Source organism: Hirundo rustica, chromosome Z (genome assembly GCF_015227805.2).
Source record: "Hirundo rustica isolate bHirRus1 chromosome Z, bHirRus1.pri.v3, whole genome shotgun sequence".
Classification (NCBI taxonomy): domain Eukaryota; kingdom Metazoa; phylum Chordata; class Aves; order Passeriformes; family Hirundinidae; genus Hirundo; species Hirundo rustica.
Genome location: NC_053488.1, coordinates 29,156,399 through 29,173,992, shown reverse-complemented (window position 1 = coordinate 29,173,992; position 17,594 = coordinate 29,156,399). Strand labels below are relative to the sequence as shown.

The 17,594-nt window shown below is 37.9% G+C and overlaps 1 protein-coding gene across 5 annotated transcripts in view; it reads right to left on the bottom strand.

Moving 5' to 3' along the window:
- Positions 1 to 13,756: 13,756 nt before the first annotated feature.
- KDM4C (lysine demethylase 4C) overlaps positions 13,757 to 17,594 on the bottom strand; it is a 271,307-nt gene continuing 267,469 nt past the window's right edge. For all 5 annotated transcript variants that reach the window (XM_040090380.2, XM_040090379.2, XM_040090381.1 and 2 more), the window contains 2 exons: positions 16,508 to 16,600; positions 13,757 to 14,648 (listed from right to left, as the gene is read on the bottom strand). In XM_040090380.2, coding sequence (XP_039946314.1) covers positions 14,472 to 14,648; positions 16,508 to 16,600 — 270 coding nt within the window. In that variant the 3' untranslated portion in view covers positions 13,757 to 14,471. The remainder of the gene's footprint in view (positions 14,649 to 16,507; positions 16,601 to 17,594) is intronic.

The window sequence follows — 17,594 nt, the reverse complement described above, 5'->3', positions numbered from 1 at the left end:
GAAAGTATTTTCAGCATTTCTACTGAAACCACAAATTATCTAAATCATGTGTTTCCATATTGCCTGGGAAAAGGAAAACAGGAATGGGCTTTCATTCAAAATTAGACATGAATTGGTCTATTTGTTGCAAAACAACTTTTTGAACGTGTGGTTTGGGGGCTTTTATTTTTTGGTTTTGTGGGGGTTTTTTGGGGGGAGGGGGTGTTTGTTTGGGGGAGGTTGTTTTGTTTGGGGGTTTGTTTTGTTTTACTTTGGGGTTTTTTTTGTTTTGTTTTGGGGTGTTTTGTTTTGTTTTGGGGTGTTTTGTTTTAATAGGCAGTTAAAGTACATTCTTTGGGTCTGTAGGGCTTAATTGAGATTACTCTCATTTTCTCAAATTTTTTTACTAAACCTACATGACTAAAGAATTGATGATTGTATCTGCCAGCTAATCTAAAAAGAGAGAACCACTTAGAATTATTTTGCCTTATAATCTGTTTTCTAGAATGTGCATTTTCAGTCATTCAAGAAAAAATTACTTTCCATTTATGTATCTGAAATGCCCAACTCTACACTACAACAACATGATTAGAAGAGATAGGAATAAGAAGCATACTTATGCCCTTGTTTTACTTTGCTTCAAAAGCAGATAATCAGGATTAATTTTGCTTCAGAGCAGAGAGTTTTTTATGTATCCATAAATTCTAGTTAAAATCCAGGGAACATTTATTCCAAACACTTTGGTTCCCTTCTATGATCTGTGAATTATTTTATTTCTTCAGTGACATATGCTTGAGTAGAGCCTCTGCTGTGCTACAAGATCTCCTCCTGCTTTCTTATTTCACTGCTTTAAAAGCTTGAGGGCAAAAGGATATATCCTATTTTGCAGGAATCCATCATATTTTATTTGCAAATAGTTTTCTTAATTTCTGCAGCAGCCAGCTCTTTTCCTATAAACAAACAAACAAAAAATCTCAATCAAATAAAACCTCCAAGAACAAACAATCCACCTGAAGCAAAGTACTCAGACAGCTGCCTTGCATAGTTAGAGTAAAGGTATGCAGGTTACTATTGAAAGATGTGTGTTAGATTGCAGAACACATCTCATTAAAAATTCAACTACCTCAGATGTTGTATCACAGATCCCACATCTGAGAGTAATTTACTGCATTTTACATGTAAAGACAAATCAAAAATTAGAAACTGGGGCTAAATTAATGCTCTGTTTCTGCAAAAGTGACTGTTGCTAAGCATAATCCCTTATCTAAAAGGATTGCTAATGACAAAATCACTATCAAATGGAATGCCATCACATCTTCCATTAACTCCCTGGGGAAGCTGCTAAAAGACTTTCAGTTCAAAAGATTTTACTACTGAAGAGTTTCTGAAGTTCTGAGTTTTATCTGAAAATATACACATAGAAGTATATTTTACCTTCAGAGGCTGCTGCTCCAAATGTCCAGACACAGAACTTGGGTTTTCTTCTGCTACTCTTTTCTTATAAAAATTTTGCTTTAGAATTAAGTCCTTCAATGGATATGTGGGAATAAATTTGGTAAAATTCAGTTTATGAAGTTCTGTAATAGAAAGTAACAAGGAAAAGTTTCTTTTTCTGGATATATTTTCATATCAAGCTGTAAAATCAAGCTGTAAAATTTTTACAAAACTGATCTTTTTACATAAAAATTGCCAAGTAATTAGTTCTAATGCAGTTATGCATTAGAACTAATGTATTCTTGCAGTATGTACCACAGAAACGCTGAAAGGGTGAAAACAAGAAGGGTATTCATATGCTGTACTGATTTAGCTAGGATTCATGAGATTTTTCCACTCTGGTATGAACCTTAATCCCAGAACAACACCCTAACAAATTCCAGAAGATTCAGAGTACAGCATGTAATGCACACTTAAAATCTTAACCTAATATACAGCAAGGCAGGAGAAAATCAAGCTTATGAGAGAAACTAAGGATGAGTCTGCTACAGACACTACAGGACTATGTACAGAGCTGTATGAAAGATAAGAATATTTTCAGTCATCCATTCTACCTTGCCCTTTTCATGTTAAAAACTTCTGGGAAAGGGAGCACCAGACAGGAAGGGCGAGATCCTACAAGGAAATTATGTTGGCTAAGGGCTATATGCAAAGCATAAAACACAAAATCCAGATAAAAAGAAATGGAGCAAAATGCAAAGCAGTATTCTTGCCATAGGGAATACCACATAATTCACTAGAGAAAATGGATTACATGGCCTGACAACAGTAAAGGGATGCCAGAGACTATTCTCATAACAGAACTAAGCTATGATTTCTGTATTGTTATAATTGTTATTGGGCAAAAACTTGCAGCTTTTACTCAGTCAGCTCTTACATCAGTGCTACACAACATTTAGCAAGTAATGTTGGTCCTCATTCTCCATTTGAAAAATCTGGTATTACTCTCTATGAAAACTTTTGACCTGCCTCATTTAAAGCACTGTCAGACATATCAAACAAATTGCTGCGACAGTATTTGCTATGGAGTCAGATCTGCTCTTTCACTACAACACCATGCAAAGAGTAGAGACATGCATGTCTCAGACTTAACTATCATTTCATCCTTTATTCCTAAGGCATGAGACTGGCAAGGAAGGGGAGAAGACAAGCCAGAGAAGTTGAGAAACTGGTGAGTATACCTGTGATATATCCCAGTGCATCTGGTAAAAAATTACAAAAACGGCAAAAAAGTTGGTAAGGTGCACCAACACTTTTGGTCACTCCTGGCCCAGCAATCATAGTCGTAAAGGCCTTCCATTAGCCCAGAAGTAATATCTCCTTTTCAACTGAAAACTTTTTAAATTGTCATTTGCTTTAAATCACTGAGAAATCAATTGTGTCAACACACCAGTATTGTGTCCCTCTTTAGTGGCTATCATATCCTTTCTCTTAAAACACATCAGGAAATTAATAATTCAGATGGCAAATAATTACCCTCCTGGGGTTTCTCAATTGGTTTCTCCTGTCTTTTTAAACATTACTAATTGACATTATTTTTCTCATTACTATCTCAGGAGTGTATTTGATGGGCACTTAACAAGGAAATATCTACGATAGATTTTTTTGTTGTTGTTTAGTTTTTATTAAGTGCTTATAGTTAAATAGCTTTGGGGGACTGCCACAGAGCGAAACACTGAAACTTGAGAGCAATGCACTCAGATCACATGTTTACGTAGGGTGGGGATTGTGGTCTATATTTGTGCCCCTACAGCACTTGTCAGTGTCCCCAGCAGTGGAAACCCAGTCAAATAGCAGGTGAATTTTCCTGAGACACAATCTTCTTTGATAGTTCCAAAACCTTTGAGTGCTGTAGCACAATACTATTTTTGCGTATCAGACATCCACCTTCTTTGGCAACAAAGATCTTGGAAAGCTTAATGGTTGCTTTAAATCCTCCTTCAGTGTTTCAAAATATTGGGGAAAAACTTCTGCGTGCATGGTGGTGTCTTGGTCCTGCTTGTTGTCTAAGCACACAGTGATGCTTACACCACTGTCTCAGGGCCCCCCTGCATGTGGGAATCGAACTAGCTGGAATGAATAGTGGATTAGCCTCAGTGGCTTTTGCAGGAGTCTTCAACCTGGGACCGTGGAAGCGGGATACTGAAAAGAAGGTATCTGGTTAGGTTATGTTGAGAAGAGTGCAACCATGGGAGTTGGTATGCTAATATAATATATTCCGTAACAGGCTGTTTCTAATTCTGGTTCTCAGTTGGTTCGGGACTCGTTACATTTAAAGTCGTGTTCCTGTTCCACATTTGGGATTGGACAGACCCCTGCCCTCAGATACACTTATATATTCTTAGGTTTGCCACACCCCTTGGTCTTTGGATATTGCACCTCAGATCGTGCAATTTCTGTTTGTTATTTTCACTATTAAAGTTCTGTATTTTGGGGGCAACTCCATCATACCCAACCCTCTATTTTTGCCACACTCCCCCTGCTGGGCCAGACCTGGAGTCGCATTAAGCTGCACCAATGTTATAAATAAAATCGACCAAATTTAAAGTATCAAAATTTAGAATTTTATTGTGAGACAAAATATCAGTCTCGGAAAGCCACAATTAAAAGGACAGCACCGAGCCCGGGATCGGTGCCGGGTGAACACGGATATCAAGCTCTGTCAGCCTGGTATCCCCCCCAGTTCACAATTTTTGGTCTCCAGCCACCCTTTTTTATACACAAGATCACGGAGTGAAGTCCGAAATTCTGACGTTATCCTCTCCGAGGCGTCTTCATTAATTATTCAAGTCCCGGTATCGGGAGTCTGAATAGACCGGTAGGGTGGAACAATGCAGCTGATGGCCGAGCCCGGGTGTGTCGTGGATATGTTAATTTCGGCGGAGACGAGTAGAGATATCCATCTGAAGTGATTATCTTGGTCTCCGGACTTGTATCTTCTTTTTCCCTTGTCTTTTGTATCCTTTCAGGGATTCCCGGCAGCGATAGTTTCTAGGCCCCCTCTCTGGTAATTCAAACAAGCTCTTTCTGTGTCCCTCCCACACCTTTTCAGGCTAGGGATATTTTGTATTTTGTTGAATCCCCCGTCTTCCCAAATTAACCCACAAAATGCTAAAACAAAACCTAACTTCTAACATGCTACTTTATACAGGACTTATAATCATACATTCAGTATTACAATTTATATTCTATTAACATGAAGTAACTTCAGAGCAGATGTTACATTCCTTTTTGACGACCTGTAGCCAAAGCATGTTTGTGTCTCTCTCCTGGTAGTTAATGCATGTTTGTGTCTCCCTCCTGGTAATTCTTAATCATGTTATGTCTCGTGCTTCCCCCTCCCTTGTCCTTTCAAGCGAGCGGAATTCCTGCACTCTCTTCTGAGTTGCTTAACTCTGAGTTAACTCAGAGTTTGTTGGATTAAAATAAAACCTTACATTTATTTAGATGATATTAAATTTTATCTATCAACACGAATTAACTTTAGGACATATATCACACCAAGATATCTGCAGATCAAAGTTCTTTTTGCAAAAATTTACCTCCAGTTACAGCAACTATCTTATGTAGCCACTGCTTGACTTTCCCTTGGCCAAAAGGAGCTACTGAAGAATTTCATTCAAGTAGTTCTTTGTGTTATTTGACAATGTACCTTCTATTTATTTTTCAAATACTCTTACTGAACCAGCTTACATGGTCTCACATCCACTAACTTCTCTAAGGAAAGACATGATCTACGGAGACCTGCCCAAAATCAAACAGGAAGATGCCATCAAAGTTGTGAGCTCTGGCTATGTATTGGGAGTTAGGTTTGTTCCTTTATTTTCTTATAGAATTTTTCCCCATAAGTTGCTAGGAGACTAAGTAGTGATGCTTAGATGGTGCTTGACCAACACAAAGGAGATGACCGGAAAAGTCAGGAGGGGGAAGATCACACGAGTTTTGGAGCAGGAAAAGGACAGAGCCGGGGGCAGCTTGGCTCTTCTTGCTCTCATCATCAGGGAGAGGATGACCAAGATGCTGCTTGCTGCAGGAGGAGTCCACTGTCAACAGAAACTCCAGTCCTGGGAAATCTACCATCATCTGCTCGTGTGCCCAGGAATTTTGAGCTCCTTCGCCTGCCCTGCTGGAGCTGGGCCAGCCCTGTCCAGCCATCGCAGCTTCTCCAGCACTGCTCTTTGTGCTACGCTGCAGCCCCGCACCCTCCTGCTTGCCAGGGACATCCTGCCGTTCCAGCCACCAGCCCATGAGTTTCCACTGTTCCAGCTTAGTGCTCTTGGAGTCCCAAGAGATCAGACTGTCCTGGGCTGTGTGAAACAAAGCCCCTTGAGGTTCCTGGTTCTGTTTATTATTAATGCTGTAGCTATTGTTGTTTGTTTGCCTTGTTATACATACTAGTAAAGAACATTTATTCCTATTCCCATACCTCTGCCTGAAAGCCCCTTTAATTTTCTAAATTATAATAATTTGAAGGGAGGGGATTTGAATTCTCCACTCCTAGAGAGGCCGGGCCCGCCCCTCCCTAGCAGATACCTGTCTTTCAAACCAAGACACTATGACATGCTGTTCTGTGTTGCTTTGTTTCAGTGGATGACAAGGGTGAGAGCACTGAAAACCTAATGATTTCTGGTTTGAGCCTATGGCACCACTGTTTCCTGTAGCTATGTCTTTGTTCAGGATTCTCCAAAATGCAGCAGTCAGTACCCATTTTGTTATCTGAGAGAGCACTGCTCCCCATTTACAGACCATACTGGCATTATACATGAACAAGAGAAGTCAAACATATTCCACCTGTAGAAGAAGTCCACAGCAGGAGCATGGAGACACGCTGGAGACATGCTGGAGACACTGAATTCCTTCCCATTCCAGAGATCTCTGTCCCTTGCATCTTGGCTCCACACGGTTGTCACAGAAAAATAGGAAGTTGTCCTTTTTTCTCTTTGTGTGTTTGGAGCTGGAAGAATTTTAGCTCATTTTTTGACTGCTTTTTGGTGGGGGACTTTGAAGTGGGAGATACAAAACTAGATAAGCAAAGAAGAATGGCTCCATGCTTTCTTTTGAGAGGACTGAACAGCTGAAATAATGGAAAGAGATCCTTTCAGCACAGAAATATATCTTACAGCTATTTCAATATGCCAATAGGAAAAGGAAACTTATCTGCATCTTTCTCTTTACAGCTAAAAGGTAAATAACGAATTCATCTGTTCCTGCTTTTACTCTCTGTCATGGGTTAACACAGTTTAGTTTTTAGTTAAAGAGGAATATAGAATATTGCCCTGTCAGGACGTTGGAATTGTTTCAGAAATGACAGGGACCTATCAGAAGCTAATTTTAGATATGGATATATGCTTTGACTACTGAGAACGTTGAATGTGACTTTGGGAAGTACCCATATAAATCCTGATTTTGTTCAGGCCAGCCCTTTTCCTTTTGGCCAGAGAGAAAGGTAACATTGTGTGGCAGCCAGGGCTGGGCCGGGCCGGGCTGAGGCGGGCCCAGAGGAGGGCCCTTGGCCGGGCTGTGCGCGGGGGCCGGGCAGGCTCTGCCGGCCGGGGCCTGATACCAGCCACGGGCCCGGCGGGGCTGGGGCCCGATTTACACTGAGGGGCGGGCAAAAAAGGCATTTATGATCCTGCCTGGTGTTGTGGGGTTTTGTTTGTTTGTTTGTTTGTTTTGGTTTTTGTTTGTTTGTTTGTTTTTTATTCCTGAGACTGCCCAAGTGCTCTGATCTCTGATCTTTCTGCGTGAGTTCTCCCCTCCCCCTCACCAGCGCAGCCTTGAAAATCTAACACCATGAGCTGAAGCGAGAGAGAAAAACACTCTGGGCAGATTTAACCCTTTCCTGGCAAAATGAAACTTCCAAGGCCTAACCCTTCCCTAAGAGAGAAAAGAAAGAGACAGAGTGAACATATAGAAGAAACCACATGAAGTCAGTGGAGCAAAAGTAACAAAGTGGAGCAAAAGTAACAAAAAACCCCTGATTAAGATTATTGGAAGAAGTGATTGAAGAAGTGGACTTTTTAACTGGACTTCTCTGGTGTAAACTGTGGAGAAGTAAACTATTTCTTGTAATATCTTAATGTTGTTTGAGGGAATGCTGGTTCTAGTCAAAAGTTAGAGACTGATACAATTGAGATTTAAGTGAGAATCTTGAACACAGTAAGCCCCTCACTGCTGGGGTAAAAAGAGGTCTCAGCATTTGAGACAATGATGATTTTAGAAAGAAAGTGATTTGATGCCCTCGGCTCCTGAGGTAAAAGGAGGTCTCTATTTTGAGAAAGAGACGATTTTAGAGGTAGAAGAAGAGAATTCTTGTTTAATACTAGGAGAAGCATTCTTAAACAGTACCCCAAATACACTGAGAGGCCCAGAGTAGCCAAGGGAAAGGCTGCTAATGGGTACAACAGCACAATCTACTGCAAAATTCCAGGCGGTTGCAGATTTGTGTCATTGAGAGCCACAATGCTGTTTTTGTCTTGTATCAAATGTCTCCATAGGACTCTAGAGAGACTCCTCCCCCAAACTGATGAAAGACTATGTTTAAATAGTAAAACTGGCTTAGAATCACAGGCTGTGTCTCTCTATGTTGTTTTGTAAAACAGTTAACAGTTTGTAGGGGAAGGGAAGAGTGTTTAAAAGTTTGGTTTTTTTTTTTTCCTTTTCCATTCTTTTAGTGTGTGTTAATAAAACAATTTGTTAATCTTTAAGCTTAGGCCTGCTTTGCTTCCCCTAATCTTATTCCACAGGAGAAAGAAGAGAGTCAACACTAGGACCACTGCACTAAATTTAGGAAGCAGAATTCAGTGAATGTGAAACCACTACACTCTCCTAATAGGACTCAAACTAAAATAACAGGTCATGCAAGTCACCCTTGCTTGCCACACCTGAACTGGATTTAGTAGTTTTTTTATTAAATATGCTACATATGCTCACACAGAAAGGAAGAGATGGATTGCAATGGACTGCTTTAGCTATGGAAGCTTCTCAAAGACAACTTTTTCTGTTACATTGTTCCTTGAGCCTTTTCTCCTCAGTAATGTAGCATGACATTGCCATCAAATGTTAGTACTCTGCCAAAAAAACGCCTTTGGGAATGCAGCGCCTCATCTCTATTCTTCCTTGCTTTTAACTTCTGTGCATTCCAGAGAGTCATTATGGTGATTCTTTTCTACAGTTCCTCTAGTGACTGGATCTGTAAGGAACATATGAGAAAGTTTAAAGCATTATCTATCTTCTCGGAAAATTTTGGCATTGGCTGTATACTTCATATTTTGCATCCTTAACTCTAGCATTGTAATTTAAAAGCACTCAAACACAAAACCTGTTTTTTTTCTAGTAACCAATCTGGGGGAAAAAAAATTAAAATCTCATCCCATATAACTGACTTTCCATCTGTACAGAAGGACCAGATCCTTTGGAGAATAGAAATAACTGCTCCTTGAGTTCATGCAGTAATTGGCATCAGGAATGCTCCTGATGGCTGTTCCTAAAGGCAATCATTCAGTAATTTGCTGGTACATTTCCCAGCCACTTGCTTACACCGCAAGAAATTTGACCCGCAGGCATCCTGGATTCTGCAGAGACTATGATCAAATCGCTCTTTAGGAATCTGCTCCCCATATTTCTTCTCCTTCCAGCTCTATGAATTCTCCATATTTGCCCCCAACATTTTAACACTTTTGTATTGAAGCAGTTTGGGGTTCTTTATTTGTCTTGTTTGGGGGTTTTTGTTGTCGTTTTGTGGGTTTTTTTGGTTTGGTTTAGTTTTTTGGGGGGACAGAGAGGGTTTGTTGTTTTCTTTTGTTTCTGTCTTGGTTTTCGATACAGCAGCAACTACAGCAGGCCATTGAGAAGAAACAAGAGCTTGCCTCTGTGTTCCACTGAAGTAACTAGGGTGAACAATAGAACGACAAAAGGCTCTCCCAAACTGCAAGGCCCGTGCTGGGCTGTGGTGACAATGCATGCACAGTTTAGTCCCTCACTGCAGAAGGGCACTGTGGGGGAATGAGCCCTGAACCTGGTACAGGTTCTTCCAAGACTTTACCTCAAAGCCCCAGCCACAGACCAGTTTATGAGCTTAGTCAAATGACAGCACATCATCTACAGAAACACTTTTCACAAACTGACCTCTGAAGTCTAATGGGAATCACTCTTTCAGTCATTCATCAGCAGGTTCCTGTATAAAGGGACTCATTTTCACTGTATAAAACAACCAGAGAGGCTGTCAAATAAAGGCCTGGGAAACTTTGGGATGGATAGAAGGATGATTTTTTTAATACTTAATGCTCCTCTTCAAAATCATTCCAAAAGACCAAACTGCTTGAGGTAAAGTTTCCTGACCTTTTCAGACATGAACCCGCACAGAAAAAATTCAGCTGTAGGATATCTAAAGTTTTTAGATAACTCAAAATTTTTGCCAAAGTTTTTAGTGATTTAAAACAGGCTCTTACAGAAGTTTTAGCAGCTACCAGCTCTGCCTACAAATCTAAGTTTAGAGGAAATATATTTAAGTGTTGAATAACAGAGGATGGTTGTAGGACAATTCAGTCTGGTAGCAACAGTGAAGTTATAACCAAGTAGACTGTATATACAACAGCTGAGATTAACTCCAGTAAAACTTTTATGCCCTACCATAACATCATCATTTTCTTTTTGCTAGATGTGTCAGAGAAAAATGCTATCTCAAGCATTTGGAATTCAAGACTAGAAGCCTCAGAGATGGCTTTTGAAATGTGAAGGTGTGTGATAAATCTATCAGATAGTTCAGCAATTTTTAAGAGATGGATATGCCTTTTGTGCATATAGGAAGGAAAGGTTCCTTTTGCCCACCCTACATAAGCTTTCTCTCCTACTATTGTGCTGGCTAACAAGAAACACTACAAAATATAGAGACTGAAGAAAAAGCAGCATTTCATACCAGTAAGTGACATTATAATTTCGCCTTCATCTTACTATCAAAGTTAATAGTTGTGATTGTGCCACTAAACAGAGGTGGCTATATTGAGAAGCACAGATAGCAAATAAAAATATTTGTTATCTAGCACAAATAATGAATATTTTGTTATTACTGATCATTCAAGCAGAATGTAGATTATCAGTTATTTTTCCCTATAACATCTTCTACATTGGGAAACATTTCACAAAATCAGAAAGAGTGAAACTGCATAAGAGACAGCTTTACCTGGCTCTATTTTGGTTATAAATATCAGGATATAATATTAAGTTCTTTATTACAAAACATTGCTGTTCACTTGCATTACAGCTGGAAAGTATAAACAAGCTTCAAAGCAAAAATATTTTGCAGGAATTCTTCTATTACTCTCTTTAATTGAAAATTTTTAACCACTGTAGCACAACACAATATATTGCAGAACTCCTATTAGGCATCAACAAAATTGCTTTGCTACAGTAATACAATAGCAAATAGGATTCAAAAGAAGTAATCTAATTTTTATCTAATTCTAGTAATTTGATTTTATCAGACCTTACTTAGAGCTGTAGAAATCACAGTCATAGCATTAAAGCATTCTACTTCACAAACCAGCATAAACTGAAGTACTTCAGATTATTCCTTGATATTTTTCAGATGAGAGTGAATAAAAATAATTTTGTTGTATCCTGACCAAACCACTATTTTGTGTTCTCACCCATGACCTTCAGGACTTACGACTATACAGAACATTACATATTAGGCAATAGAAAGAAATGGCCCATCCTATCCTGGATCATGCTCTCCTGCTATTAACATTCAGATGGGGGAGGGGGGCGGGGTTGGGGGGGAGGTGGGGGTCTTTTTTACTCCTAGGAATACCACGCCAATTCAGTTAGCCAGTCTTTAACAGTGCTTCACTCTTCCTACCCTCCTGCACACTTCCTCACACAGACACTGTAATTGAAATGATCATGAATGCTGGCATGCTTTTTCACTTGAAAAGATGTATCTCAAACCAGGAGAAAAATAACACAGAGATGTTTTACTGGAGAAGTTGGCTATTGAGATTTGGTTACATGGATAACAAGCAACCCTATTTTGGTCTCCATCTACCTGATTCAGTTTGTGGCAAGCTCCTGGTTTCCCAGAGAATTCCACACCAATTTATTCTCTTTCTCATATACCTGAAAGGTCCATAACAGTATCTGTTGTGGAACAGAAAAATGTGGCTTTTCAGGAACTGTAAGGGAACAGGAACTGTCTTTCTAGGCCAGTTGGTTAGCCAATCCAGTTTGCAAAGACCATGAGTTCTGAAACAGGAGGCACAAAACTGCAATGCTGACAATTACATTTTTCATTTACTTAGAAGCATTTTCTAGTACCTCACAAATGTCAGAAATAATTTCAGTGCTTTTGAGAACTTCCAAAAGTAAAGATCTTCTTGATGAAAGGTAAAAGGAGAAACAAGCCAACTCTTCACTTAAGTGCTAAAAAAAAAAAATTTGCAACCCTTTAGTCAGCAAATTTCAAGGATCTTGAAGGGAAAGATCCACTCTATAGAAATGAGGGGTTTATTCATGGTGTAGTAACAGATCATATCCGATCCAGGCAAAAAAGATGCATTTAATTCATAGCCTGTCTTGTGCCACATAGCATCACCTATCCAATTACAAAATATTTTAATATGTATTTAACCATTTAATAATGTCATAGTTGTTTTGAACCTTCATGGAAGATTATAAAAGCTTTCTTACCACGGAACACAGTATTTTGAGACTAAACATCAGTAATTAGGTGTAGTGGGCTGACCCTGACTGAGTGCCAGGCACCCAGCAAAGTCACTCTGCTCTCATTTCCATAGCTGGACACGGAGAAGTTAGTGAACAAAAAGTTAATGAGCTAAGGACAGGGAGAGATCACAAACCAAATACCATCTCAGGTAAAAAAAACCCAACAATCTGGGGCTATTAACTGAATTTTTTACTAACAAAATCAGAGCAGGATAATAAGAAGTAAAACCAAATCCTAAAAACACCTTCCTCCCGTGTCTCCCTCTTTCTTGGGTTCTTCTTCCTTCCTCTCAGAGGTACAGGATGAGAGTGAATTAGGCTAATGGTCGGCTCATCACACATTGTTCCTACCACTGTTCAGGGAGAGGAGTCTGTTCCAACACAGGGTCCCCCCCACAGGAGACAGCTATCTATGAACTTGTCCAGTGTGAACTCATCCCACGGGCAACAACAGTTCCCTACGAACTGTTGTGTCACTCTTCCAGAGGGTACAGTCCTACAGGCACAGCCTGGTCCAGAATGGGTCTGTCTTGGAACCGGCTGACATCAGCTCTGCTGGAAGCTTCCAGCAGCTTCTCACAGAAGCCACCCCTATAGACCCCACTACAAAAACCCAGTCACACACATCCCGTAAAACATGATTATCAGCTGGACATAACTGTAGAAGGCAGCAGCAATCTTGCATTTTGCAAATCTATCATTAGTTTTTATCTTTTCTTTACAATACCAAAAAGAGCCCTGATACTGTGAAATATGCCAGACAGCATCCACCACAACCCAGTGCCTTTAGAGAAAGTGTTATCAATTAGATATACATTCCAATTGTCACAGCTAAGCAGTTTCTTAGACTAAAGGGATTCCAAGTGATTTCATGGTAGAAGAAAAGATAGTTAATGTAACACAGAAAACTTACACTGTCACTTGAGGTGTCACATAGCAATTGAAAAGATTTTACTGTTCACTTGAAAAAATAAGAATAATCATGGAAGGGTTTCAGTGAAACAAAGATCTGTATGCCTCAGCATATAAAGGACTGAGGTTTTGTACAGAAAAAATCTTTGGGTCCATATATTCAAGTTTTTTGCAAGCAGAAACCTAGAAACAGAAGTACTTGGAATTTAAATTGGATTTTGGAGGCCTCTTTTTCCCGTGGCAGACAGTCAGAAATCTTGCTGACTATCCAATTTACAAGAAACATGATGTAATTTTGATAATGGTCCCTTCTAGGTTCACATACCCAAGTTTTCAGACAAATTCAGACTTTTTGCTTTATGTGAAACATCCAAAAAAGGTCAAGAGCCCAAAGACGGAAGAGAAAGACGAGAAATGAAAGTACAGTACTTATCAACTCTGCATTTTAATTCTAAGCTATGTTAGTGTCTGTGTGCATATTCTGTTGTGTTCAGGAAAATACAGCATATATTCTTGACTCCTATAGGTATGAAACAATAGGGTTCAAAATCACATCAACAGGAAAAATGTTGCAATTGTAGTATTTATTTATTTTAAAACTTTATTACATTGCTAGAACATTATTTCAAAATAAAAGCCATAATATATTCATTCAAAACTAGGCTGTTAAGCATATATATTTAAACTCTAATTTTCATACACACAGTGAAAGACATTTATATTTTTACAAGTAGCTGGTTTTAGTAGACTTTATGAAAAGCATGTTTAAAAATAACTGCCAAAATCTGTCTCTTTAAATATACAAAATACCCTTGCTGTGCTGAAGATCCCTATCTTAAAAGCCAAAAATATCTAAGTCAATAGCTGAGTCCACATCAAATCCTACTGAAAACAGTAGTGACATAAAAATGTAAAAGCACTGTACAAAGTACAGCCTTTTTGGTCTCAGTACTGTACAAATCTGGTTTTGTTTTAAAAATGTTTTATAAAAACTGCATTTTTTGAACTTAGTGTCCTTTCCTGTGTGCAGAAAAAAGTGAGCCACTGACATTCTCTGTTTACTAAAACATCTCCTTCTCAGAATTGTGAATCAAAGAATTCAAAGGGAACTTTACCACTTATTTCAGTAAGAGCAGAAACTTTTTTCAGCATATCGTTTAGTAATCTCTCTTGGTTTTATAATGTAAAATATTACGAATTCTTAAATACATTAACTGATAAAATCAGAACTCAAGTACTTCAGATTACAAGGCTGGTGTATGGATTAGTTCACTGTAAAATGGAGTGATCAATTAAATGAAACCCAATTGCAAATAAAGCTGCATGCTTTTTAATCACGAACCCTCTCTCTTCTCTTGCTTCCTTTACAGTCCCTTCTGGCATTTCTTCTGGAATGAGCTTTTTAAGAAGGTGCGGTAGCCTGGATCATCCACATATTCATTCTTAAAGCGGGAACTCAATACTCTCTGCCTTTTCTTCTCTCCCAAGATAATATCTGCTCCATAAAATGTGTCTTCAAATCTCATGTCAGAAGCTGTAGACTAAAACCAGACATTCATTACACATACATACAATTTTTATCTTTCTGCATTTTGCATGTCATATTCAGTATTAAGTTCTCAACATGTGTAGTGTTCCTTGGAAACACATAATTAACGCCTGTTGTTAGTCTGGATCACACATTATGCTAATTTTATCCAGGGATCACACAATAATGCTAATTCTAGGTGAGAAAACAGTGACATGGAAGTTACGCAGCTGTTGGGCACATTTCATCCTAGCAGTATCATGTAATATTCACCACCTTGTGTTATTCAAGAAAGTTTTAAATACTATGTCATGGACACCTGCAAAGAAACCTGGGCATTGCCTGCTTTGCAAAGGACCAAGGTCACAGTTTGGTCACTTGTCATCAAATTTAGACCAGTTGGGAATCCCCGATCACAAGGCTGCAGAACAAGAAACAGCAAGCCGTTTGGGCAAAATCAGAGGCAGAATATTTTGGACCAACTTACACTGCTGGAGTCATGGAAAAATTCCCAAGATAAAGAAAAACATCACTTAGAAGGAACTGGTGTCTTTTACTTCAATAGACAGAAGCAAGATCATAGGCTGTTTTTAACTTGCACTGTGTTCAGCACAAGGCAGGGAAGGAGGTGTTGGGCACACCTTGAGGACTATCCAATGTATTTCTAGAATTTAAGGCACTGGTATTAAATTATGCAGAGGTCTCAGCAACAGCTGAGGTGTGTTTTATTCAGCTGACCTAATGTAATGGTTTTAATCTATACTTAACCCCCTAATGTAGTTAATAAACAAATAAATAAAAAGAAATATTTATTTATTAAAAAATTAAAATAGCACAACACCATTATTATTATTCTGATAATGTAACAGTTTGCATTATAAACAAGAAAAATGGCAATGGTATTTTCAAGAAAAATAAAAAACCCATTAAATATAATCAGACGGTTCTTTTAACATTCTCCAAGACATGTATCTTAACCTTAGTCAGGACACTGAAAGATTTGTGCATTTATCCCAAATTCACTGACATAAAGGTTTTTTAACCCAGAATATTTGACCAGTGTATTCTACATTACAAAGAACCATCTTAAGACAGGTAAAAACAGTCATCTCCTCCAAAAAATGTATGGAAGAACCTTCCCTTTTTATCGTCTTAAGAGTTATGCTCTCTGTGAGGTTCAAGACTTTTCCATTTGGCCTACATAAACAAAAATGTAGCTGGTGGATGTTGTTTGAAACAGCATGAAACTTCAAAAAAGCAAAGATTTGGTTTTAAACCAAAGACTAGTGAAATGCTGGTTAAGTCCTGCCAGCAACATTAATGAGTTTGATCAGTTACATTGTTTCTTAAAAGAAGTTAATTGCCTTTTATTACATCAAGACTTTTAAAATCAGAAAGCTCTGAGAAGCTGGAAAGTTTTTTAAAAACTATACCTGCTTTAAGCATACTGAAAGAATATAATGTCTGTCAATTTAAATATTTACTAACTTGATCATTCCTGATCTGACAGATCAGACAAACACAATGTCCCGTTTAGGAGAAAATAATTATGTCTGACAATAGCATTTATCTGTACTGGAAGAACAACTACCATCTCACTAGCAAATGTACACATTTCCTAATTGGGCTGATTTAGCCACTCTTATTATTTTATATTTTATATTTTATATTTGATAATTGATATTTTATCTTTTTATTATTTTATTATTTTATTATTAAATTATTATTTTGTGTAAGGCTTCACAAAACACAAGTCTGTTCAAACTGAAAATCCAAAATAAATCCAAATATAGTGTTATTGTTCTTTTGAGCATATTTATATATAGATAGATAGATACATATAAAATAAAGTTAGCATCAGCAAATACTCACTAAACGTGCTTTTACTCTCTTAGGAAGCTCTTCATCCAGTGTATATATTTCTTCTCTCTTCATTACTATTTGAGAACCATCTTCAAACTCCACCTAATTGAAAAAAATGGGTATTTGAAAATAAAATAATAATTAACTCTTGCAGGAAGTTCCTGGAAATGCTTTATCTGGAAATTCTTTCAGATAAAAATACATATATAAGCAAAGAAGTCTTATATACAGATATTTTGCTATCTGTTTTAACACAAAATTAGGCTGAAACATAAAAAATGTTATTTCTTAGGAACTGCAACACATCTACATTGTTAATAATATCTAAGCAAGGAGACTTCAAAATCAGTGCTGAAATATATAATGAAGTAAAAATTTTTGGTTAGGAATGCTGAACAGTGACAAGTCAGGCAATATTGTTTTGCAGGAGTGATGTGTCATTTTTATTTGTCTCTAATTTTTTTACTTGCTTCTAATAAATAAAAAATTAACTTTAACATCCTGTGATTCAAGGTTGAGGAAGACCATGTCAAAAGAAAGTATGAGTGACAACTAAGGAAATACCAGTTAACAGAATTTTATTGAATCTGATAGAATTTCTTTTAAATGCTCTGTTCAGAAGATGAAAAGCTTTATCATGCTTAGGTTTAGATTTAATCCAATATGAACCCCGTTAGCAGAAAATGAGAAAGGAAATGTAACTAGGTGTGAGGAATTTTAAAATGCTGAGGCTTTGAAGCATTTAAGCTTTTTCAGTAGCTGTTGATTTTTTGCCTCTATTTTGTTACATCATCTAACAGTTGTGAATTTCAGCTATTATCTGTGACTGCAGTTTAGCTCCCACAGAAACTATAATTTAAAGTTTGGTACAAAATTACAAGTCCCATTCTACAACCTAAGGTGATTTAATGAGACTGTGTGAATGACAACAGCACACTCGACTAGAAGAATAAGCACAAATACAAACATAGAGGAAAACTGACTTATCCAAAGCGTTATTACAGATAAAACTGAAAAGTCATGCATTTAAACTTGTAAATGGACTGGGGTTTTAGTTTCAAATTAAAAGCTTGCTACATCTGAGTATGTCCCATAA